We start from the raw sequence: 26258 nt of genomic DNA, 5'->3' as shown, positions 1-26258 counted from the left end.
GATGAACTCAAACAAATGCTCTTACACTACCCGCCCCTCCCTTGCCTGGCACGAAGTCTACACCACTTTAAGTTGGCTAAGAACCACTCGAAAATGAAATGTCAGGATGATCTGTGTGGCAGACATTGTCAACAAGATGACTCAGGTGACGATGCCTCCCTCTCATTCTTCCAAGTTACTTATTTTAAACAAAAAGCTCCTTAGAGTTTCACTGTAAATTGTTAGACCTGGAAATGTGAACAATTTCAGAGGAGAGCTGTGATTTGCATGGGTTTGCCAATGTCTGCAGCCCAGAGGAGCCAAGATGATATTTTCCCCCAGAATGGTGTTAGGAGAGTGATCTCTCTCCACATTGTGTCAGAAAAAGTACCTCCAAAATGCCAACCCATGAACCATGGCCCAATCTGATATTTTAACTTTGCTTTGATATGATGTTTAAAAAGAAAAAAGAGAATGATGACAAGAATGCCAATAATAATAATAATAATAATAATAATAATAATAATAATGATAGCCACTTTCTGTGAGTGAGACACTCTGTCTAAACCTTCTCATTTAATCCTCATAACAGTCTTAGGAAGCTGGTTGGCATCCTGTACATGACATCATTACAGATGAGGAACCTGGGACCCTGGAGGATTTAGTTCCTTGCCCATGTTTCACAGCCAGTAATTGGCACAGCAGGATTCAGACAAGATCTGCCCCCCAGAATCCATGAGATTAACCATGACACACACACAGCTTCTTATGAAGCAAGACGGGAGCACTGGGTCCGTCAAGGGGCCCATTCAGAACTCTGTCACCACTCGTCACTTGTGTTGGTTCCATTTCAATTTGAGCCAGTCAGGGGTGATGGCTTACCAGCTCCCTAACACCCACTGAAAGGGCCACTCTTGCCTAACTGGTTTGGCTCAGTGGATAGAGCATCGGCCTGTGGACTGAAAGGTCCTAGGTTCGATTCCGGTCAAGGGCATGTACCTTGGTTGCAGGCACATCCCCAGTGGAGGTGTGCAGGAGGCAGCTGATCAATGTTTCTCTCATTGATGTTTCTAGCTCTCTATCCCTCTCCCTTCCTCTCTGTAAAAAAAAAATCAATAAAATATATTTATATTTAAAAAAAAAGGGGGCCACTCTCTACAGAAGAGACAAGTTACGTGTGTCCATCACAAATACTGGTTCCAGATCCACTTCCCAGTCTCTGCTGAGGCCTCAGGAACAGATGACAATGATTATCTATCCCAGTGCATTCTGTCCCTTTCCAAGGTTAGGCACCATGGGGGAGCCAGGAGCCCACACAAACCAGCACCACAATTTAAAACTTACCGTGCAATCTGCTGTGAATACCCAGTTGTCAAACTGAAAGCTTTTGATTCTAATGGAAGAGCCACCCTGTCACATGGCTAGCCCTGAGCGTCCAGCTGGCTCCAGGATGATGAATCTGCCAACAGACTCTCTCCCTATGTGCTGGCTGATTGCTTGGGCGCTGGCCAACTGGATCTGAGCCGCCCGAGTTGCCTGGCCTGATCTCAAGCCAGGAGTTTTCTCTACATCCTCCTTTTGGCCCAGTAGCACAAGAAGTCTTTCTGAATGAGCTAAGGGAAGCACACAGGACCCTTCAGGACCCAGATAAAAGATTTTCTCTCCCAAGAAACCTTCCATGATCCCTCACAGCTCCTCCTGAACTTTCCAGGTCTTGGTTCAATCGTCATTTCGTTCAGGGTGGCCTCCCCAGACCACACTCTAAATGTGGCTCCCTTCCCGGTTACTGAAGCCTCACCCTGCATAACAGCTTCCCAGGACGTACCACAATCTGAATTCATGCTGATTATCTATGTGTGTCAGTTTATTTTCCATCCCCACAGGAACTGTGTGCTCTACCAGGACAGTCACCTCACCGCGTCTGTCAGTGCCTGTTGTCTGTGGTGAACGCAGCGCCAGAGCCACTGCAGGTAATTAGTACCCGAATCCGTGCAACCCAATCAAAAGAGAATGCAAGCCACGTGGGTGAAGCAAAAAGAAACAGGTGAAATAATCTAAATAATATCCTTTAACACGGTACAAGCATACCTGATTTCCCTGCACTTGGCTTCATTGCGCCCACAGCTGTTACCCTCCATCAGCAAAAAGATGACTATTGGCTTGGTTGGGAGACTCTCTGTATTGTGGTGGTCTGGAACCGAACCCACAGTATCCCCAAGGTACCCTAGCACATCCAAAATGTTATAATTTCATCATGTAAGCAATATAGAAATTATGAATGAGCTATTTCATATTCTTTTTTGTTGTTGTTCTAAGTCTTTGAAATCGGGTATATATTTTATACTTACAACACATCTCGATTCAGATGCCAAATTTTATAGAAAATATCTGATCTCTATTGACGTTCCATAAATTTGACAGCTGAGATAGATTCACTTAAATGCTTTCTAAATTACTGAGTCGGCATTCGTTCTAAAATTTAATTTGAAGGTTAATAAAATTAATTCAGACACGGTGAGGTTACTGTCCTGGTAGAGCACACAGATGTACCAGCCATGTGTGGCTGGTGGCTGCCATGTTGGAGAGTTAGATCTGAATGGTTAAATGAGAGAATGAATTCTAAAAGACTGATGGATCAATTAACGGTAAAGGAAATGTTGGTGGCACTAATTCCTTGAAAAGCCTTGTATCTCTTAGATTTCTTCTGAAGCTTAGAATTACTCTGTAGCAAGTCAGTGCAACCTGGGGTCACTTGTGTGTAGGGCTACAGCAGTCCCACCATCTGTGCCACGAGTGGGAGAGAAGGCTACATAAGAGGCACTAGATGCTCTTGGGAGGCCTGGACTTCAGGCTCAGTCCAATCACAAAGACTCACTTCAGTTCAGCTGCAGCAATAACCGGTGGAATCAGGGACACTACTAACCCACAGAGCTCTTTTGCTTGATTAACAAAAGGCAGTTCTTCCAGGCTTTTGCTGCCTGATGCAGTCTTTTGGCACTTTCCCACTTTCCTCTATCCTTCTAATTGATTGCATACATATTTCAGTTTCCTTTACAGGCCAGTCAACAACCTGGGGTTGGAGAGAGCCTTAGTCACCACTGACCAGAGTAACCAGATGTCCCCATTGGACAAAGACCATGGCAGTTCAAACCTGTTGTCCTGGTGTCAGCTGCACCCCTCGACACTCCCACAATTCTGGGAGATGATAGTTTATCATGGGACCTCTGAGAAAACTGAGCTCCTCACAGGCTCTTGGGAAACGGCTGTTGGATGTTAAGGAGCCCAGCACAGCAGGGGTCCTGAGGATGCCTCTTCTCACCTGTGGCCTTCTGCTCTTCTGTAAGCAGGCTTTGGAGGAATAATAAACAACAGCAAACCTGTGATATATAAAAAGCACAAACTGGCCTATAAACTAACAAGATTTAACTTGTAATTGTTGGAGCTTTAAATTTCTATTTGCTCTTTTTTAATTATGCCATGGTCACATTCCTTCTGCTTTCCCTGCATATTAAATTTTTTTCCCCTCTGATGGTTTCTTTCTATTGCCTTGCTTCCCCCCCATTTCCTCTCAATGATTAGCTGCCCACAGAGCGTTGGGAGACCTCTTAGATTTCTCACTCCTTTGGAAGTCCAGGCTATTGAACTGCCCTGACCTCCGGTTGTTTTAAACTAATCCTATTCCTTCCCACTCTTTCATTTCCCCCTTCGATGTGCTAGCATGTCACAATGAGACAACTGCTGTGATTGATTCTTCCAACCTATGATTTAAGACATGTACGCAAAAAAAAGACTTGTCCGTTTTATTTTTATTTTACAGTTAAAAAAGGACCCAACTTGGCCCATGTTATTAGCTACAAGCTCCTTCACTCTCCAAGGCTTCACCTTCTATACAGTTAGTCCTGTACACATCTGTCTCCATCAGACACCAAAAGTAGGAGTTTGAGCATGGACTCTGGTGCTGGGTACGAGTCTGAATCCTAGCTCCTCTTAAAAGTAGCCGTGTGTGCAACCCTGGTTTATTCTAATCTATTCAGAATAGGGATTACAAATCCCATCTCAGTGGGTCTTTGGATCTTTTAAATGAGTTCATACAAGTAACACACTTACCACCATGCCAAACCCGTACCAGGGCTCCAGAAAAGGCAGCTTTGTTGTCACTCATCTTTATTTCTCCCCTGCACTTAGCACAGCGCTGTGCCCTGTGCACGGTGAGTGCTGACTAAATGATTGTTTATTGCTGAAAATGAGACCAATGGGAGTTGATTCTCATAAGGATTCTTAAGCTTGGCCTGACAAATATCTCAGTTTGCACTCTAGCCACAGAGTCGGCCCCACGCCCAGCCACCACTGGAATGTGGACAACTGCTGGACGCGGGGGACTAGGTAAGAAGTGAACTGGGGATCAGACTACATGTGCAGCTCATGGTCGCTCAGAGTGTGTGTGTGTGTGTGTGTGTGTGTGTGTGTGTGTGTGTGTAAAATATGCACCCCAACACCTGTAAGATGAAGCCACATGCTTCTGCATAAAAAAAGCAATGCACTGATACCTGGTTCCTAGGGGACCTACCTTAGCAGCCTCTTCCCCTAAGCCTCCCCACTTTACCTGCCACCCCTCCACCTAAGCTCCAGCCAAAATGAAATGTGGCCTAAACAATGACATTCCCTCTCACACACATGAAGCTTCTCCAGGCTTCTCCCTTAGAATGTCTTGTGCCACTTCAATTTTCTTGTCCACAGGCCAACTTCTATTCTTTAAGAGTTGACTCCAGGGTCTCACCTCCTCTGGGAAGGTACTCCATGGTCCCCATACAATGACTCTCTTTTCTCAAGGTTCTCTCTTTTGTGGGCACACTTCCATCACAGGTCTAACTATAGTGTGCTGTAATTATCAGCTTCCACGACTGTCTGCACTCTACAGGGACCAAGTCCCATCAGCAGGAATCCAAAGTAGATGTGTAGTGCTGACTGACTGAAAGAATGAATGAATATAGTGCTTTCAAGTTTACAAGTTTTTTTGCATAAATTCACCTCTGTAACCTTCTCACAACTCTGAGTTCTTAGTATCATTTTCATTTTATAGAGAAGGAAATCTCTGATCATAGAATGAACATCATTTGCCCAAATGTTCACTATCAATGAAAGATAAGGAATTATTTCTTCTAACTCCAAGCCAAGGGCCCAGAGTTTACCATGAGCATTAATCATCAAAATCTCCAAAACAACCCTGCAAAACTGAATAAGCTGAGGCCCATAGGTCTCGAGTTAATGAATCTTATACAGCACGCAGTGGCCTGGCTCCTGAACATATGTTTTTGGCCTTTAAAGCTCATGCCTTTCCATTCAACCAAGCTGTCTCCACGCTGCACAACCCATGGAGATAGGCCTGGGTACTCAGAAAGCAGCATTTCCTTCAGCTGTTGTTTATAGTCAGGCTAAGCAAAGCACTGTTATGTAGGCAGAGTGAAATGTCCTCATTACTTGCTTCATTCTCCACTCTTGAATTCCACTCTTTTCCAACTGGGACAGGAGCTGGAAGCGGTCACGTCCTGACCACTGTCGAGCCCAGACTGGGTCAAAGCTGAGTGTATGTCAGGCCAGTTTCAGGGGGTTGTTCTAACCCAGGCATCACAGAAAGCTCAGTAGGGTCACCCCAATTTAGACCTTACGTTTACTGTTGCTAATGTGTTACCTTTCACATAATTTTTTTCAAGTTTAACAAAACAGCTTCAAATCTCATTTGAGTTTCACAACAATCCAGTTAAGACAGGGCAGACATGGTTCCTAATAAATGACCACACGGGGCAAATCTAGAGTCTGGCACGAGGTCACTGTTCTTTCCTCCGTCTCATCAATGGTCTCGCTCAGGTGGGAGAGGAGGATTGGCTGGGCCACGTGTGGATCCTTGGTGGGATGCTGAGAACAGAGTCCCTCAAAATAGAACTACCTTCGAGACGGTCATGCCATACAACCACCAGCAAACAATTACTCTCAATGTGTACACGACTGTTTGCATTAGGAAGCCAAACTTTAAAAACAATGACATTTTCGTCTCTTCTTGCCTAACAGGAAGTGCTAATATTAATATTGCCATGTATTTCAAGAGAACATTTTAAAGTAAAAAAAAAAAGAGAGAGATTTGTGAAAACTAGAATTAGAAGCAGAAAAGCTAGACACACAGATTAGAAGCCTTGAGGCAGATATTAACAAGCTGGCTAATGAGGAGGACGCAGACTCGACTGCAGCCATCACGCCAGCCTTTCACAGGGAGAAGCAGGGCTGCGTTTCTCAACAGATGGTAGTGAAATCCTAAAATTCTCTTTTTGTCAGAAAATAGGACGAAGGTTTACCCCCTCCCCCCAGTGACAATTTCTGATTCTTGGGCACACCCACAGTCATCAAGTGTAGGAAATTTAAGCTAGAGTCACTAATTTGCTATTTATTGTAACAACACTGCCTGGTGTTTATACAGCACATTCCGTTCTGCGATCTCCAAGAATATTACGATCCTTTCCACTAAAACAGATGGAGAAACTAAGGCACACGAGACCACCCACACAGTCACCCTGAGGTGCCAAGAGCAGAAGCGATCCCATTCATCACTCGGCCCACATCCTTCTACCAGGACCGAATCAAGATCTGGTTTCCTAACAACACACATTAACCAGAAAAGGGTGGACTTCATCTAGCACGGGAGCTCACGTCTTGGAAAAGGTGTGTATGTATACAGGAAATAGCCTCAACCCAACACTCAATTTGACTTAGAACCCGAGAAACAGGCCTATGACTGAGTCTACAGACGAGCCACCTGGGAGGACGCCAGGGCATCAGTGAGGTCCTCCTGTGAGCCGAGCCTCCCCACCCCACGTCCACATTGTCTTCCTTAATATTCTATCCCCTAAGCTTCTATTTCCGTCAAATTGCAAATGCTCTGGGGAGAAATGATGCTTTAAGCTATTATTGATCTCTTTATAACTTGTGAATTATGGCTTTGAGAGCCAGCCTGAGATTTGCTGAGGAAGAGACTATGAAGATGCTGAGAACAAAAAGATGTAAAAATACGGGAGAGAGAGGAGACTTCAAAGAGGCAGGCCACCAAGAGAAAAAGTGCATCTCTTGTAATCCTGCCCAAGTTCCAAGATATTTCATCTTCCTTTTTAATTGATCTACAGGCAGCTGTGCCTTCGAGCCAGCATGCTAATATTTCCATGCAGTGTGCACCTTAAATTAGGCAGAACTCTTCCGATAAATCTCTTAGGTTTTGCAGAAGGTAAATGTGAGTAGTTCTGTTTTGTCCATGGATCTAGAATTTATTTCATCGAAACACTTGAAGGATATGAATACATGTTCCAAAGTGTGATGAGCTGTTGGAAGCCCACCCAGAGGTTACACTGCTGTGGGAGATTGTCTGGGAAGTGACCCAGGACATGCACGGGCTTTGGGATATAACCAGTCCGGGCAGTAGTTTACTTGGCCTGTATCCTAGGCAGGCTGTCTAATTTGTGGCTCCTCCCTGACCTCTTGGTAAAATGAGAGTAATAACGCCTACTCACTCCACTGGTTATCAAGAGGATTAAAGCAGATAATATAATGAAGAGCTTAGTAAAAGGGCTGAGACAGGGGAAAGAATCAAGGACTCATGCTGAGAATTACAAAGAATGTCAAGGCCAGAATTCAAATGTGTGTCAACCAGGCGGTAACAAACAAGGCAAGTGGGACAGGCTTGATTGCAGTGCTATCAGAGATTACTATTTTGGATCTAAAGTATGCTTTATAGCAGCCACCGAGACGAATGACTGAAGAGCTAGAGGCAGTGCGGGAGTGAACAGGGTACAGTCTGAGAGCTTTAGCTACTATCTATGCCTTGAACAAGCTACTTAACCTCGCAGGGTTTTTGTTTTCTCATCTGTAAAATGGGTACACTAAAAACACCCTACCTAATGCTTAGGGTTTTCAAGAGCATCACATGATTTGAGTTAGTCCTGCATTCTCCACAAGAACAATAGCATCTTGGAAGGTGAAAACAATCTTAGACATTAGAATGGTTTGTGCCCCTTTAAAGCTTAACTGTCTGACAAAAACTTAGTCCTTAGCATTTAATTTTTCTTGTTATAGAGAAATTAATTTAAATTTAATGTCATTTTTCTCCTGAGGGGGGACAATAATGAAAGAAATGGTTGGGAAACACTGAGTTAATATATATAAAGCGGGGCCTTGTCACATAATAAGCAGGCAAGAAATATTTATTCTTATTTTTATTCTCAGTTTTAGTAGCAGCAGTAGTATTCTGGCCCCAATGAAGTATGTAACAACTGATTTAAGTATAGGCTGCAGATTAAAACTAAAGTTTGTGTGGACATGGACAATAGGGTGGTGAAGGCCTGGGCGGGGGTAGGCAGGGGTGTAAAAGGAGAGGAAAATGGGAGACATCTGTAATATTGTCAACAATAAAAATACATAAATGAAACAAAAGTTTGATTGTTTTAAGCTATTTAGAATTACTTAAATCAATAAAAATGACTTTAAAGTATGTGTCCTGGTGAGAGGGGATTTAAAGAGTGGGAGAAGGGAAGCTGATTTTTCAGCCATGCCTGAAAGTCCCAGCCTAACATTCATCTTTCTTAATTGCTACTTTTCACCCTCCTGCTTTTTATCTGTGTCAGAACAAAGAAAAAGAAACGAGAGAGCGCGTCATACAGCGAAACCAGCGAGTGCTTCGGTGAAGCTACCCAGCCCCTCGAGGTCTATTTCCTAAAAAGAAGTAACTCTTCTTCACAAGTTTGTCAGGAGCATGAAGTGACAGGATGTTCATGCCGCCCACAGCTCCAGGGGTCAGAATAGTGTAGGGGCTTCATAACATTCGCTTTTCCTTCGAAGTATAGACTTGGAATTACTCTGAGCCATACAATGGAAGTTTTCATCAGGATCCAGTCACTTTTAGTGTAGAACTTAAAACATTTCCAACCCACTTTTAAAGAAAGATGAAAGACATAGAGAGAGGGAGGGAGGGAGGGAGGAGCTTCACAGTTCAGACAGAATATGCAAATAGACTGCATTGCAGAGCTGGGTAGGCAATCACTGCTAAGTAAAATTTTAGTGAGCTTTCTCATCATTTTCCTCTCTCCCTGGCAACTGCTGCACATACCTGGTCTCCAGTGGAGAAAGCCCTGGAGCGGAAGAGCAGGGCAGCTTTTCAGGCCACACGCCCCATGTGCTGACTGACTTGGCTTCGGGAAGCTTCCATGGGCATGCATGCATTTCCCTTCGGTTTTCCTGAGGTCTAAATCCACTTGATCCGAGCAGCCAAACTCCCACTTCCCTCGCATTAATAGCGAGTTCTGGAGAGCAAGCATTTTAAGTGTAACAAATGGCCGTTCTAACAGCTGCAATTATGAGTAAATTTGATCTTGAAAGAAGCCAAGGCACAGTAACTCAATAACTTTGTAGCAGAGCCATCCTTCTAATAAGGCTAAAGCACCGCAGTGTTTTCCTCCAACACAGGAGCGGGAAGGGAGCTGTTCACGGATGCACTGACCCTCCCTCCCAAGAGGTTCATTAACCAACTTGTGGGCTGGTAAATTCGGAAGCAGCATCCAGGTTTACAGACACAGAGAGGGATTACTGATGTTATCTGAGTGTTAAAGTGACTGAGGAACCTCATCTGAACAACAATGTACCTAAAAAGAAAAACGCTTCCCTGGTGACTAGCTCAGAAACCATGTCCAAACTTTGCCTACGCGGGAAAACAGGCCTTCTAGGGACAAAGTAGCAGGTATGTCGCAAAAACCACTTGGTTTTCTATGTTTCCATGTACTGTTCAGCCACACAACTACCGATTATTAACCCACTCAGATGGCCTTTTATTCCCATTTGAAGTTCATCAGTTCAGCATCTTTGGTGCAATGCTGAACACAAAATAGCTTTTCTTTCTCTATCCTTAGCTCTTTAAAAAAAGGGAGGGAAGGTTATCCCAAAGGACTTCACTGGGGCTCCTAAAATTCCATCTCTGCTCTGAATTCAGATAATAGTGACAAAAACCACATTTTTTTTTTTCTTTTCCTCAGGTTTGATTATTCTGACTACAGTTTCAAAAGGGTGGGGGGGACTTAGATGGTTAATATATCCTTTTGAATAATTGAATAAATGAATAAAGCAAGTACTTTTTTTTTTTTTTGCTATCTCCAACACAATACACATGTGTGCATGCATGTAAATAAAATGACCAAGCTGTTTCTGCTCTCACAGAAAATGCAAGAAGCAAGAATTAACAAGCAGGTTCCGACCTAGTAGGCACCTGGCAGCGGCTTCTTACATTTGGCTCTGATCTCTGGTCAGAACAAAAGCACAATCCTATGGTGAAATCCATCCTCTCGTCAGTTTCTCAGCTGACTAAAGCTGCATCAACCTGACTTACTGTTCAGCAACTTGACCTGGCGTCACCACTGCCACACAGCAACCCATGAAACATTTATTGGTGACCTGTTACTGTTTGTTGGAGCGCCCCCCTCTCCCATATCCCTTTTCCCCCAATCTCACTTTTGTTGCTTCATCACCATCAAATCTTTACCTGTGAGACTCAGAACATAAGGATTATGCATACTTGCTTCTGAGATGATACTGGGAAACTAAAACATCTGTCCTGCCCAGGAAAGGAAAATGCTCCACTTGAAAGCTAAATTGCCCAGGAGACAGACATTTTAGACTATGAAATTCACTTAATGATATTTTCCTCAGGTTCTCAAAGTGAAAAATGCAAAATGTACTGTCATGCATACTGACAACCTGGATTTATAAGCTGCAAACTTCATTGCAATGAAATAACTAAACAGTTTTCTTCCAAATCACTGTTCATACTTCCAGCAACCCAAATGTGCATTTGTCGCCTTTCTGGTAGTAGATTGAGAATTTACAAATAAACACACCAAAAGCTGACTAGTGCAAATCCACCTTATAGCAGACTTAAAAACATATTCCATTCAGTTTATAGCAGCTTTACTCAAAATCACCCAAAACAGATATAAACCAAATGTGCTTTAACTGGTCAATGGACAATCTGTGATATATCCATACAAAAGAATACTACTCAGCAATAAAAAGGAACCAGTTACTGACACACACAACCTCATGGACGAAATCTCAAATGTATTATGGTAAGTGAAGGAATTCAGGCTCAAAGGCCTACATACTATAGAATTCCATTCACAGGCCATTCTAGAAAAGGCAAAACTATAAGGACAGAAAGCGAATCAATGGTTACCAGAGGCTGGGGGTGGGGTTGACTCTGAAGAAGCACAGAATTTTTGGTGGTGATGGAATTATACTATATCTTGATTGTGGTGGTGGTTACACAACTATATCAAGACTAATAGAACTGTACACCATAATGGACAATTTTTACTCTGTAAGTTATACCTTAATTAAAAAACTAAGCCCTTCAAAACTAATTTATGGCCTCTGAGGGGAGAGATCTGATGGGAAGGGGCTTGTGGGGTGATGGGAACAATCTATATCTTGAAAGAGGTCCAGGTTACACGTGTGTATTTGTCAAAACTCAAGGATTACATATTTTACACATGTGAATTTTATTGTATGTAAATTTTATATCAAAAGAAAACATCGAAAACAAATACAGTAATGACGTGCATGCTGAAGTGTCTGGTTGGGTGGGAATAGACCAGCCGTGGGCAAACTACGGCCCGCAGGCCAGATCCGGCCCGTTAGGCTGTTCTATCTGGCCCGCGGAGCCGAAAGAGCGGAGGGTTCTCTTGCTCTCCCCTCCGCTCCTTCACCAGCAGCAGTGTTAACATGGCAACGTTGGGAAACACGGCCACAGCTCCTTCTTCTGAGTGGGCGGATTTATATCTGCCCATTCAGTAGAAGGAACAACCTCTCAATATTCCAGAGGCTCCTTGTAATGCCCGCGGACATGTCCCCCGACATCACCTTGGGAATGCGTAGACATGTTATCATGGTGATGTAGGGAGACACGCCCCTGGAGAGCACAGTATCAGAGCATTAGCTAAAAAGGAGACCAACAACACTGTTCCCACTGAAATTGATGTTTTAAAGACCAAAAACCTTTCAACCCAGTCTACATTGCCATCTACATCTACGTCCCGGGCATAATTTGGAAGTTGCACTAAAGAAAATGTTTAATTTACTGTTTACACATTTTGTTCTTTTCTACTTGTTTTAGTTTTAAATTATTTTATTATATTTAAGTTTAATTTGAAAGGCTTTTGTACCTTTCCTTTGTTAGGCAATTTTATTTTGCCTTTGCCATCTTCAATATAAGGTATGTTATTGTGCTATGATTCCTCCATTTTTTGAAGTTTCAAATTATAATAATTAGTGTTTACATTCTTCTTGTTAAAATGTTTGAAATGAATAAAACTATTGAAATAAAAAAAGAGACCGTACCCTTTTATGTAATGATGTTTACTTTGAATTTATATTAGTTCACACAAACACTCCATCCATGCTTTTGTTCCAGCCCTCCGGTCCAGTTTAAGAACCATTGTGGCCCTCGAGTCAAAAAGTTTGCCCACCCCTGATGTTTGTAATGTACTGGAAATGCATCAAAAATGGACTGATAGCTGAATAAATATGGATAGGTTCATAGATATGTAATACAGGACATATGTACATGTTAATGGTGGGACCTAGATAGTAAGCATTGTGGTGTTCATTTAAAATTCCTAAATTTTGCTGTATGTTTGAAAACAATTTTAATGAAATGCTGGGAAAATCTATTATAATTAAAGTGTATATATAATACAATGAAGATTTTTAAATATTTAATAAAAACATATTCTTAAAAAGATGTGAGGTATCATTTCTCCTATGACTATCCTTTTCTAATCATAGCACATGTTATTCAAATTCAGCGCTTGTTAATTATTCCGCAGATGCAGAGCTGTGCCTGTCACTCCTAGGGTTTGCTCAACTACAAACTTGAATTAGACACACAAGACTGCACATGGACTCTACTTATCCACTGATGATAAGAGAAGCCGACCCTCACAGAATGGCTTCGTAGTTCCCCATCACTGTGTAACTCAACAGTGCAGGAGCTGGAAATATACTACGCTAAGTGAAGGAATTCAGGCTCAAAAACCTACATACTATATAATTCCAATAGTCTCTAAGTCCTATTTCCAGTAAAGTGATCTCCACGCTCCCCAAGGTCTGGGCTGTAGTCATGAAACTGGAAAAAAGCCAGCTGTATGCACTGGTGATTCATCTCACTATCTTCACTGGGGTCTACAGAGGGAGCCTTTGTCCTCTGGGGTAATTCAGCCACCTCAGATTCGGTGCCAGGCTGGACTTCCAACCCTGCTCCGATCAGTTAATATTAACTACTGGTTAGAACTTATGCCTACGAAGTGGGAACTTTCTCCTGTGACGGAGCACTGCTACGACCACCCCGCTTATAACATTTCCAAAATCTACAGATCTTCACATTGTGTTGCCTTGCCTATAAGCATACAATCTGAAAGCTGACAACTGACAGAAGGCTACTACATAAATGATTTCATTTATTTTATTATTTTTAAAAAATATTGTTGTTGATATTTAGGGAGGAGAGAGAAAAACATTGATGTGTGAGTGAAACATCGATGGGCTGCCACCTGCACACCCTCTACTGGGGATTAAGCCAACAACCGTGTGGTGCACAGGATGGCCCCCAACCAGCTGAGCACACCAGCAAGGACTAACTGGATGTTTTCATTTGAAATGTCCTTGAGGCAGCTCCTGGGTTAGCTGTAGTGGGCCCTTCTCCAAAACACATACACACACACACACACACACACACACACACACACACACACAACTACAGAGGCTTAAGGATCAGGTACACAGAGAAAATTGGCTTCGTCTCTTAAAATCAAGGACATTGTGTGTATGGTGACTATCCTATCTAATAAAGAGGGAATATGCTAATTGACCCTCACACCATCGCAAAGATGGCAGCACCCACAGCCAATAAGGGGAGAAAATGCTAATTGACTGCCACGCCCTCAAAGATTGGGGCACCCACAGCCACAAGATGGCAGCATCCAGTCCCCTCAGCCCCCCAGGGCCGTCCCGAGGCGCAGGCAAGCCTTGGATGGCAGCTGCCCAGTCGATGCCCGAGGCGCAGGCAAGCCTTGGATGGTGGCTGCCCAGCCGCCCAAGGCCGCCTGAGGCTCCGGCAACCAGGGCTGGCCGAGGCTTGCACTGCTGGCAGTGGCAGCAGCAGAGGTGTGATGGGGCGTCACCTTCCTCTGATCGCTGGGTCGCCTCTTGCCCTTGAGGGCTCCCGGACTGTGAGAGGGGGCAGGCTGGGCTGAGGGACCCCCTGTCTCCAGCGCATGAATTTTCATGCACTGGGCATCTAGTAGTTAATACTACTATATTGCACATTCAAAAGTTGCTAAGAGAGTAGATCTTAAAAGTTCTCATCATAAGAAGGAAATTATAACTATGTATGGTGATGGGTATTAACTAGACTTATTGTGGTGATCATTTTTCCAGGTATACAAATATCAAATCATTATGTTGCACAGCTTAAACTAATATAATGTTCTAGTCTATTGTAGTTGAATAAAAAAGAAGAGGAGGAGGAGAAGGAAGAGGAAGAGGAGAGCAGGGACAGTAGCAGCAGCAACAGCAGCAGTACTTTATGAAATGTTTTACTAGGGGCTGAACCAGACAACAAAGAAGCAATTATCATGGGTGGGGCCACTTTAATAGCTGGACTACGGGTACTATTATATACTGGGAAACCAATCTTAATGTCCCAACATACATATGATAAATTAAACGGTGATTATTCCAATGCAGGTTCCTTTATATGGATGATGTTTTCAAGGATTAGGTCCTGATATAGGGAACATGGAACATCTCCTGACTCACTATTGTCATGAGATGCTGGGATTTTGGTCAGTGTTTACCCTGAGCTGTGCCTCACCACCTGTACCGAAGCCTCAGTATCAGTATGTTTTTCCCTAATTCTAATCTCAAAATGATTTAGGTATAAATTAGGGTTGCCAGACTTACCAATAATAGAGGATGCTCAGTTAAATTTGTATTTCATATAAACAACAAATAATGTTTTATAAGTATGTCCCATGCAATATTTGGTTCATGCTCATACTAAAATTTTGTTCTTTTATCTGCCAGCCCCAGGTATATCTATAAACTTGAGGCGTGTTCGTGAAAAGCTTTTAAAAAAAGATATTACTTGATACCTTCCAAAGTCTCGGCTTTGCAGTGTTGCCAGCATTGGGTCTGGGTATAGAAACTAATTATCAATAAAGACACTGAAACTGTTAAAGATTTTGCTTCCCTCGGTTCAGTCATCAGGTTAAATGGAGACTGCAGCCAAGATGTCAAAAGAAGGCTGAGATTCAGAAGGGCAGCAATGAAGAATCAGGAAAGATTACCAAGAGCACAGATGTGTCATTAGAGACCAGAGCTAAGATCATCCACACCCTCATATTCCCAGTCACTATATACAGATGTGAAAGTTGGACAGTGAAGAAGGATGATAAAAAAAAAATCAGTTCATTTGAAATACGGTGTTAGGGAGAGCTCTAGGGAGACACTGAATTGCCAGAAAGATTAACAAGTGGATCCTAAGACCGAAACATGGTTAGAGGCAAAAATGACAACACTGAAGCTGTCCTACTTCAGACACATCATGAGACAGGGCTCTTTGGAAAAGTTAGTGATGCTGGGAAAAACAAACGGCAGCAAGAAAGGAGGAAGATCAACTATGAGGTGGATTGACTCTATAAAAGAAACCATAAGTGGGATTCAGCAGGAGCTGAGCAGGGCTGCTGAAGACAGGCAACCTAGGACATCACTGGCTCACAGGGTCGCCAGGGGTCAGAACCAACTGAGCATCACATAACACACATGGAAACCAATGCTGAAAAATTGGGAGGGAGGGAGTGGGGGGGAGGGGGCTTCAGGCCTGGACTTTAGATATAACTAGATGGCAAGCTCCATGAGGGCAATGACTAAGTCTGCTTTTTTAGTTTTATCTCTGGTGTCTACTTAGTTCTTTGTACGCAGCAAGCTCTCAAAATTATCCATGAGAAAGCAAACCAATCTCTCTCTCATGCTACCTCGTTCCTGGGAGACTTCAGTTTTCCCTGCATTAAGTAAATGAATCCATTTTTTCCCTGTCCTCCACGAAGTCTCCATTTTCATCCTTTTCTCTTTGTGGATAGATGGGTTGAAAAGGGGCTTCAGGCTGGTCCAAGGAATGAGTCTCTAAAGCATTATTATAACATTCCATGTAGAGCAAAGGTTGCCCTTGAGCTGGGGCCTAGCAAATGTGGTCCAAGGACACGGTCTGGTTACTCACCTGCTCACTGGCTGCTCTTCTGCACATTTTTGGGGGGAGTGTGCGAGGAATGGCAGCCCAGTCTTGACAAACTCATGTATGATAATGCTTGCTTAGCTTTGCCAATGGATTTTTATATCCACCAAAAACTTTCATTAATTGTGTCCATCTTTGATTTTACTTTTGGCCTCTTCTATTTCCCATCTCCAGCTCAACACCACTACCACCCTCCTACTATATTTCTACCTTCTAATTTCCATGGTCAGGCTTTTTAAAACTTGTTCCATTGTTCCTGGCATTTTAGAAGGTTTTCTATTTCTCCAAAATCCACATAAAGTATGTAATTCCTTAGAAGAACTGGTACTACGTACAACTTCTTTGCTATCTAAAACTGCCTTGTAGAATTCATGAACATCCGTAATAAAAAATTACGGTTCTCTTTATCAGACTCCTATATCAGTGAGGGACATGCACTCTGAAAATGAAGAAGCAATGTTACTTGTTCCTCATTTATCATGTACATTGCTGAATAGGTAACATCTATATCTGTTTCAAGACTGACCAGGTTACTCTCAAGTCTCATTGCAAAATCAGCTCTTTCAGGCAAAACAGTGTCTAGAGGGAGAAGTGAATGCGCTAAGAAATATTCTAAGTTTCGGGCAGAGAGGTAGAAAGAGACAGTTTGGAAAGACACTAGAACAGAGAATATTGAAAAGGGCACATCTGATGGGAAACATGCACCAACAGTAAAATCACAAGTGACATTGGTTCAAGATGGCAATCAATGGACTGGAATGAACATTGGAAAATAGTTCATCTGCTCCATGATTTTACAAGTGAAATAAGCCCAATGAGGAGTGACATGCTAATAGGAACTCTTAGAGAGTAGTAAAAAGTTGAGACCAGAATCTAAATACCCAGTCCAGTAAATGCCTCTTTCATTTTATCACACAGTGTCTCTCCCACCGGCTGCCCCTCTGTCTGCACTAAAATGAGACAGGACCGTGTATGTCACCACAAGATGTAAGTTCTAAGGGAATTAAGAGAAAATTATAGGTCTTGGCTGGTTTAGCTCAGTGGTTAGCATGTCAGCCCAAGGACTGAAGGGTCACAAGTTCAATTCTGATCAAGGGCACAGACCTTGGTTGCAGGCTATATTCCCTGCCCTGGTCAGGCACGTGTAGGAGGCAACAAATCATTATGTCTCTCTCACTCAATGTTTCTCTCTCTGTGTGTCTCCCTCTTCCTTCCATTATCTCTAAAAATCAATGGAAAAATATCTTCAGGTGAGGATTAACCAAAACAAAAACAAAAAGAGAGAGAAGCAGCAGCTTGTTCTGTGTGGAGAACAGCTATGCAAGATCAAGAGCAGTTCAAAGTCACTAATTATCAGAGAGATGCAAATTAAAACAACAATGAGGTACCATCTCACACCTGTCAGAATGGCTATCATCAAATCAACAAAGGACAAGTGCTGGCAAGGATGTGGAGAGAAAGGAACTCTTTTGCACTGCTGGTGGGAATGCAGACTGGTGCAGCCACTGTGGAGAACAGTATGGAGTTTCCTCAAAAAACTAAAAATGGAACTCCAATTTGACCCAGTGATCCCACTTTTAGGAATATATCCCAAGAAACTAGAAACACCAATTAGAAAGGATATATTCACCCCTATGTTCATAGCAGCACAATTTACCATACCTAAGATTTGGAAACAGTCTAAGTGTCCATCAGCAGATGAGTGGATTAAAAAACTGTGGTACATCTACACAATGGAATACTACGCTGCAGTGAAAAAGAAGGTGATTTGCAACAGCATGTATGGAACTGGAGAGCATTATGCTAAGTGAAATAAGCCAGTCAGATAAAAACAAATACCAAATGATCTCACTCATTTATGGAATATAATGAACAACATAAACTGATGAACAAAAATAGATCCAGAGACAGAGCAACATCGATCAGACCATCAAACCTCAGAGAGAAGGTAGGGGAGGGTGGGGGTAAGGGGGAGAGATCAACCAAAGGACTTGTATGCATGCATATAAGCCTAACCAATGGACAGAGACACCAGGGGGGTGAGGGCATGAGTGGGGGGGGGGGGTAATGGGGGAATAAGGACACATATGTAACACCTTAATCAATAAAGAAATTTAAAAATATTAAATCAAATAAAAAATTTTTTCAGCAAAATAAATAAACAAATAAATAAGAACAAGAGTGGAAGTGCCGGCAGGTCAAAGCTGATGGTGGATTAACCAGGCTGGTGGCAGAGGGGGACAGGAAAGCCTACAGATTCACAGCTTCAAGATACATTTTGTAGTGAACCCAATAGGGTCCCTTGAGGGGTCCATGCAGAAAAACTAAGAAAAGGGTGAGAATCCAGAATGGATTGCTCTCATTTTGGCTTGAGCAACTGGATAAATCATAGTCCTATTTACTGGGAAGGAAAAGGCTTGAGGGACATGGTGATGAGTAGGAATTAAAAGTCTTGTTATATTATGTTATCGATGCTTACTAGACATTGGATTGGAGATATCCAGTACATGAGAGGAGATATATAGTTAAAGCAAGGACACCCAGCATAAAGGTGAGCCCTTGACTCCCCAAAATTTACAGGTGAGGTAGAGGAGGTGCCATCAATAAAGACAGAAGGTGCAGGAAAGGCAGGGGAAAAGTAACTGGGAGAATATGGTCTCAAGAAACAGAGAGTTATTTTTCATGAGGGACCAAATGACTGACCGCCATGTCAAGTAAGAGGTAGGGTCAGATGAGAATAGAGATGTACCCACTGGATTTGAAATGTCAAAGCATTGTTGATATTAACAAAAGCAGTTTGACTATAAATAGTTTGTTAACAAAAAAATCATACAGTTTGAAAAGGTAAGAGTTTTTAAATGTGTTTGTGCATCCTTCCAAACCTATCCTGAATACAACCACACACACATACAGGTCTTTTTTTTTTTTTTTAACATAAATTGGATCACATCTTATATATTCTTTTTTATACTTTTCTTTTTTACTTTACATATTATTTTTTTTTAAATATATTTTATTGATATTTCACAGAGAGGAAGGGAGAGGGATAGAGAGCTAGAAACATCGATGAGAGAAACATCGATCAGCTGCCTCCTGCACACCTCCTACTGAGGATGTGCCCGCAACCAAGGTACATGCCCTTGACCGGAATCGAACCCGGGACCTTTCAGTCCGCAGGCCGACGCTCTATCCACTGAGCCAAACCGGTTTCGGCTATAAATCTATAATTTAAAAACATAAATTCAAATAGAAAAATAAGAATATTCCCTCCAAATACGAGAACTAGAAATTATGCATGTAATTTAAAACAAAGTAAAATAAATTAATGTTGAAAGTATAATAATGGTATGAAATTTTGATACTTAAGTTATCCTCAAAGCTGTTGAATGAATACTATCGAATTTGTGCTTTTGGGTTTATGCTTCTGGCTAAGAACTGAAGAACAGAGACTGAGGTTTAAAGTGACCGAAAATTCTTCACATGGTTTCTTGGGACCACTTGTAAGCTCTTCTTCTCTACAGTCCAAAGACAAGAAAAAGTCTCTGATTTGAAATCAGAATCGATCTGCTGCTCTGCTAGCCACAGCTCGAATATTGCCATAAACCTTTGATGGAGGATTTCCCAGGATGAGGTTGCAAATGGCAGTTCTTGCCATCTTGATGTTTTGGAAAGAGCCAAGGATATGAACTTTCACATCAGCTAGAACTATCCGCGTCCGTGTCACGTTCTCTATGGTGAATTTGGTTTTTCCTCCTTTGCCAGCGATTCTCCCTATTGCCCTTGACAGGTGGTCTCCCTTTAAAGGCTTCACATCTGTAATTTCAAAAGACTCTAAGAAGAGGTCATCCAACCTAATGAGCGCAAGTGCATCCTCTACCTGAAACCCGAGAATAAAGGCTTTCACAAAATCGGCGGCTTTTGTCAGAGCGCTAACATCCTTGGTTTCTTTACAAGTCCTGATTTCTACATTTCTCGATTTCAAGTTAAAGCGTATCTGAAGTCCCAAATGTTCTACAATAGGAGTAAATATCTTCATCCAATTCTCTTTTAATGGTGTGTATCTGTTAGCTGGGACTGGAATTTTCCTTGTTTCTTCTTTCCCATCCAGGAACCCGTCCCCGGAGAGGGGCGGGAACACGGGCCTCTTCGCCGGCCGGGCCTCCTCGGTGTCCATGCGGCTCGCGTCCTCGCCCTCCCCCGCTGCGGACAGCTCCTCCGCCTGCCTTTTCTTCGCTCTCCGGCCACCCTTGCGGGTGACCTGGATGAAACCGTCCTCGGCCACAGCGCTCTGTGCCTCCATTTCGGCGGCCATCCCCAGGAATCTCCAGTCTCTGCAGGCGTTTCCGGATGGAACACGTGCGCCGCTGCGCTGCGCAGGCGCACCACGTGCTCGCCCTACATATTATTTTAGAGATCTTTCTATTTGGTAAGTATAGATTTATAACATCATTTTAATAGCTGCTTACTATTTTTATAAGGATTTAACCTACACTTTTGATCTTTACTTACATATATAACTCATTATACTATGCTATACCACATACTTCTGTAAGCACATGCATGAACACGGATGAGGCTTCAAATGGAGGAAGACTTGGTGGACAGAGCAGGTAGGTGCTCACCCTGCAGAGATCAAAGCAGGAACCAAAACCCAAAGGTTCTCTGTGCTGCAACACGTCGCCTCCTTGTCTGCTGTAAGAATTGATGGACATTTAGCAGAACTGAGCATAGAAACAAAGCTGACAAACACTTATTAACAAATCAGGCCTTCTGAATGGTAATATTTTAATTGGATTTCTTATTTACTCCTGCATTCATGAAAACAAATGCATGAATCAGTATAATTTCTCTTCAAAACCAGACCATTAACATGACTTGATGACTTTGAGTTTTGTTATTGTTGCTGGATTTTTTCCCCACTGTTTTCACTTATTTCCTACGTTTGCTTACTTATTTTATTCTAGTTTCCCCCAAAGCTCAGTAGGACCTGTGGATCCAAAGACCTGCTATCGAGAAAGATCACACCTGAGCCACTCAGTGGAGCATGAGGGACAGAACTAAAAGAAGTGTGAGGTGAGGGTGGCCCCAAAGCAAAGTTATGGAAGTGCTGATACCCGTCTTTCGTGTCCTCCTCCCTTTCACCTGGCACAGCCAACCACCTCAGGGGTCACACACTGGGATGCCCTTCAGATGTGTTTCCTTTGGTCCATACAAACATTTCAAAACTTTCTGGTAATTCGCCAGCATTTAAAATGGGGAAATATTATGTAAAAACCCAGACGTGCCGGTTCTGTTGCATTGGCAACACTGAGCCAGTCTGCCAATGGACGACAACAGGGAGAGCTGAGTGGCATCTGTCCCCTCACACACACAGTGTGCTCGACACTTTCCCATGTGCCCAGTTATTTTATATCTGGCCCATCTCACTCATTCTAGTTATCTGCACTCCCACTGTAGGCATGTGAGTTTATAACCTTTCAAAATGAAGTACTGCCAAGTGCTCTCTAATAAAGAATGGGCGACCTTTCCCAAGTAGCTGAGAATTTATTTTATTTTATTTTTTTAAATTCACTCCTGACTATAAGGGATTTGGGTCGTGGCCCGAACTTTCCCATCAGATAACCCAGCAGTATACAAACTGATTCTCTGGCTTCTGACCATCCAGCCACCTGGGAGATTGGAAACAAGACATAAAAGAATGGGAGGTGAAGAACAGGGTGGAATCTGCAGGCACATACCTCCTCCATCTCCCCCACACTCTTGACACCATAAATGTATCAAAGGTTGCAAACTTGGGGTTAAAATGCTTCACCCAGGAGTATATGCATTCTAGTAGGGTTTTCAAAGATGCAGATATGCTATCAAAAGCTAAAGACAGAAAATTTTAATAGTCACATTTCATAGCTGGTAAAAAAAAGTGGTAAAGAAAGTAGCCTATGCCCTAACCAGTTCGGCTCAGTGGATAGATCGTCGGCCCGCAGACTCAAGGGTCTCAGGTTCGATTCCGGTCAGGGGCATGTACCTTGGTTGTGGGCACATGCCCAGTAGGGTGTGTGCAGGAGGCAGCTGATTGATGTTTCTCTCTCATCGATGTTTCTAACTCTCTATCCTTCTCCCTTCCTCTCTGTAAAAAATCAATAAAATATATTTAAAAAAGAAAAAAAAGGAAGTGGCCTAGAACAAGAGAGACACTCCAACATGTTCCTTGGCCACTCTGTCCATGTTCTTTCTGCTCATCACCGGATCCAAGCCCCCACTGCTTCCAGAAAAATTCAAGGGATTTGGTAACTACTTTCAGTTGCTGGTGAGATGCTGAGAGGCCAATGTACAACCACCCGGTTCGGAGCAAAGCCTCAGGGACCAGCCTGAGAGAACACCGCCTCTCTATTCCTCCTCTTCACACTCAGGCTCATCCCACAGGCTGGATGAGCACACGCCCTAGAATGTTACATTACAAAACCACACTTCACAAGACAAAGTCAAATCATTCAGTTATTATCACATTAAAACCGAAGAGCAGAAAATTAACCTGCTAATGGAAACAGCCCTGCCCAGCCAGTGTGGCTCAGTTGCTTGGGCGTCATCCCATTCAACAAGAGGTCGCAGGTTCGATTCCAGGTCAGGGCACGTGCCTGGGTTGCGGGATCAATCCCTGGTGAGGGGCGGGGGGTGTAGGAGGGGCCAATCGATGATCCTCTCTCATTGATGTTTCTATTTCTCTCTCCCTCTTCCTTCCTCTCTCCGTAAAATTAATAAAAACATATTTTTACAAAAGAAAGCAGTCCTCCGAAGCACCAGCTGGAATGAAGGCAGGTGGGGTGAGAGGAAACGGAGGGAGCAGTGGCCCCAACAGGAAGCCCTCGAACTCAGGGTGAAACAAAATTTGCAGCTGCATCAGGCCAAATGGAATCTTATTATTAAGGAGGCATTGCTGCGATTGATGCCTGGGAGCCAGGTAAGGTTGAACTCAGACCCTTCTGAGAATATATTTCCAACTAGGTAAGGTTACTTTTCCTTCCAAGGTCCACTAGTAGATCAGGTATTTGCAAACAACTTACAAAAGGCTTATCTCAGTGTTAAAAAAAAGAGAGAGAGAGAGATAACTACTAGGAATGTGCTGGTTGTCTCCATGGATCGATTACAAATGAATCAGGAGTGGAGAATAAAATAATTTTGAAATTATAAAGGGAATTCATGTGGATGGGACTTGACTGATAAGTGGATTTGCACAACTTTTCAGGGATATGACCAATACCTAGAGTACCTCACTCAACTCCCATCCTCTTAGTCCATCACATGTTCTTCACTCCAGTCATCTGAAAATCCTCCTGGGCACAAAGGTACCAATCCAGAGTAGTAAGGAACTTGAACTTCCCTTTCTCCTCTCACAGATCTGATTTCATCTGGTCTTGCTAACCATCTCCGATCACTTCATTTCTCTCCTCCCGTCCTTTTCCTACACCCCTTTACTAGTATTTGTCATTCTCCAAACGCTCTGCTTTAAAACTCTCTTCAGAGGAAAAGGCTTATGTATAAACGTAACAAATAGACAATATCTCTGTGAGCTAAAGCCTTGCACGTAATTCCCAGCCACCTGTGCTGAGGTATAACTGCTGCTCCGGGAGTATAAGCGAGGGCTTCAATGAGCTGTTATGTATAAACTGGGATAGCAAAAGTGGGTAGAAGTTACAGGCAAACATTATAACTCAGAGTTAAATCTCTTAAACTGTAGAAATGTTTGCCTTGTTGAGTACTGAAAACTTAAGTCACTGGCCATACTTAACAGAAAAAAAAAAAATTCCGCTTAGGCATATGATGGAGAGTATGCCAACATTGGAAAGGAAATAGATGGTTAATAAGGAACCCATGACTCTACAATAAATAATATGACATGAATCGTTTTTCCGTAGCTGAGATACAACACCATTCACATCCATGTGCTGAGGCGGGTTGACTGAAGATGAACTTTAAAAAAAACTACAAGAGCGCTAGCCAGTGTGGCTCAGTTGGGCATCGTCCCATTCATTGAAAGGTTGTTGGTTCAATTCCCGGTCAGGGCACATGCCCAGGATGTAGGCTCCATGGGTAGGGGGTGTGCAGGAGGTAGCTGATCAATGTCTCACTCTCACATAAGAGTCTCTCTCTCTCTCTCTCTCTCTCTCTCTCTCTCTCTCTCTCTCTCTCTCTCTCTCTCTCCTTCCCCATCTCTCTAAAAATCTAAAACCCAATAATAAATTTAAAAAAAAAACACAAGATAGGAGAGGTGTCCATCTCTGACCCCAGAGCAGGGGATGAGTCTATCCTAGAATTGGATAAAAACTGACCTGTAAATAATTTTGAAGACAGAAAATGTTTTGGAAAAGAGAAGAGGTTGAAAAATCAGAACCTTCAACATAAATCTAATGAAATACATTACATAAGCACAACCAAAGAAGCTGTGCGTATGTAACTACTCATGGCCAGGACATGGGTGCCTCACTTATGTTTTTTATTTGTAAAAGCCCATGTAATAAGATATTTAGTATTCTGGCTTTTCTATTCTGGGTAAGAAGGAAAATGAAAGAAAATTATCTCCTCTGCCCCCACCCAAGTCCACAGGGGCAGCTAAAGGGCAATAAAGAACTTCCACTTCAGAACACTCCTATAGATATACCCTCCTTGACCAAAATGCCACAGAGCTGGCAAAGATTCTAAACCAATTAATGAGAAGCCTCTGAGCATATTAATTCAAGACTACTGTTTCTGGAATTTAGCTTAGTCCCTTGGAGAAAAGTTGGTCAGTTGAAAACAAAGACATAGATAAGGAAATTGTAAGACTCACTGGTCCAATGGCTATAATATTGTACCAGCACTTTCTGCAAAACTGTTATTATGTACGAGTGATCTTAGAAATCTGTGAATCTCTGTCATTTCAAAAGCTGATCATAACATCATGTTCACACATGGGAACCAGGCTATTCTTATTCTCCTGGCTCATGTGCCCCAACTGACCACAGCATTTTTTTAGCACCAGGAGGGCTGTTCTTACACTTGTTACTTTTGGATTTCCTTCTTTAGAATCCTCTCAGTGAAAACAAAAGTAGGCGGGGGAGGAGGGAGCCATGCAATTTACTACAGCAAGTTACAGCCAGGATCTGTTTGGTGTGTGCTTTCTACCTCTTGAGAAAATGGCCATCGGATACAACTCCACACATAGCTATTTTTTCACATGGTCCTATCACCCAAAACCATGAAAGCGCCTCCACTCTAGCACACAAATCACCCATCACACACACACCCAAGATGAAAGAAAAGGAGACCTGCCTAAGAAAGCCAGTCACACTGACACTTGCTTTACATTCCCAATGGTGCGGCTAGGAGTGAAAAATACAAAGTCAGCCTGTGGAAACATACATAGTCTCAAAATATCTGCCTACAAAGCACTTACTAGTTAGGAAGGGGAAAACAGTCCTTCTAAAGTAGAGAACACGGGCAGACACCACATAACCCAGTGACCAAAGTGAATGACAAAACAAATCAGCATCGGATCCTCCTGATCGGATGCACTGAGAACACAGCACTTCTCTGGTGTTCTTTCTTGTTAAACCCAGTCAGCAGATTAGACAGTCTATAAACCAACTGGCCTGTAACCTTCAACCAAGTCCTAGCTCATGTCAGAAAAAAAATGGAAACAGAAGGAAGTAGGGCAGAGTATGCAAAGGGGACTTAAGTAAACTGAAAACTAAATGTGATCCTGGCGCAGAAAAGAAATAATTGGCAAAATTTGAATGAAATCTGTTGATTAGAAAATAATACTGAATTGATGTTAATATCCAGATTTTTGCCAGAATGTTAACTGTGCTACTTCTGGTTATGTAAAGAATGTCCTTAGATTTAGTAAGTATACAGTGAAATATTTACAGTTAAAGGG

The 26258-nt window shown here is 42.6% G+C and overlaps 2 protein-coding genes across 5 annotated transcripts in view; both read right to left on the bottom strand.

Annotated features, from left to right (window-relative positions):
* The window catches only part of PCSK5 (proprotein convertase subtilisin/kexin type 5), a gene marked incomplete at its 3' end in the record, with an annotated part of 433646 nt that overhangs the window by 369152 nt on the left and 38236 nt on the right, over positions 1–26258 (bottom strand). The gene's annotated exons all lie outside the window — the stretch shown is intronic.
* On the bottom strand, positions 19569–20706 carry LOC308248441 (RNA-binding protein PNO1). The gene has a single exon (XM_080668433.1). It carries the CDS (start codon positions 20658–20660, stop codon positions 19902–19904), a length of 759 nt encoding a protein of 252 aa, XP_080524559.1. The 5' UTR covers positions 20661–20706; the 3' UTR covers positions 19569–19901.

This window comes from Plecotus auritus, assembly GCF_963455305.1.
Source record: "Plecotus auritus genome assembly, chromosome: 5".
NCBI classification, from domain to species: Eukaryota; Metazoa; Chordata; class Mammalia; order Chiroptera; family Vespertilionidae; genus Plecotus; species Plecotus auritus.
Note: the sequence above shows the minus strand (reverse complement) of the source record. Positions and strands in the feature narration are given on the sequence as shown.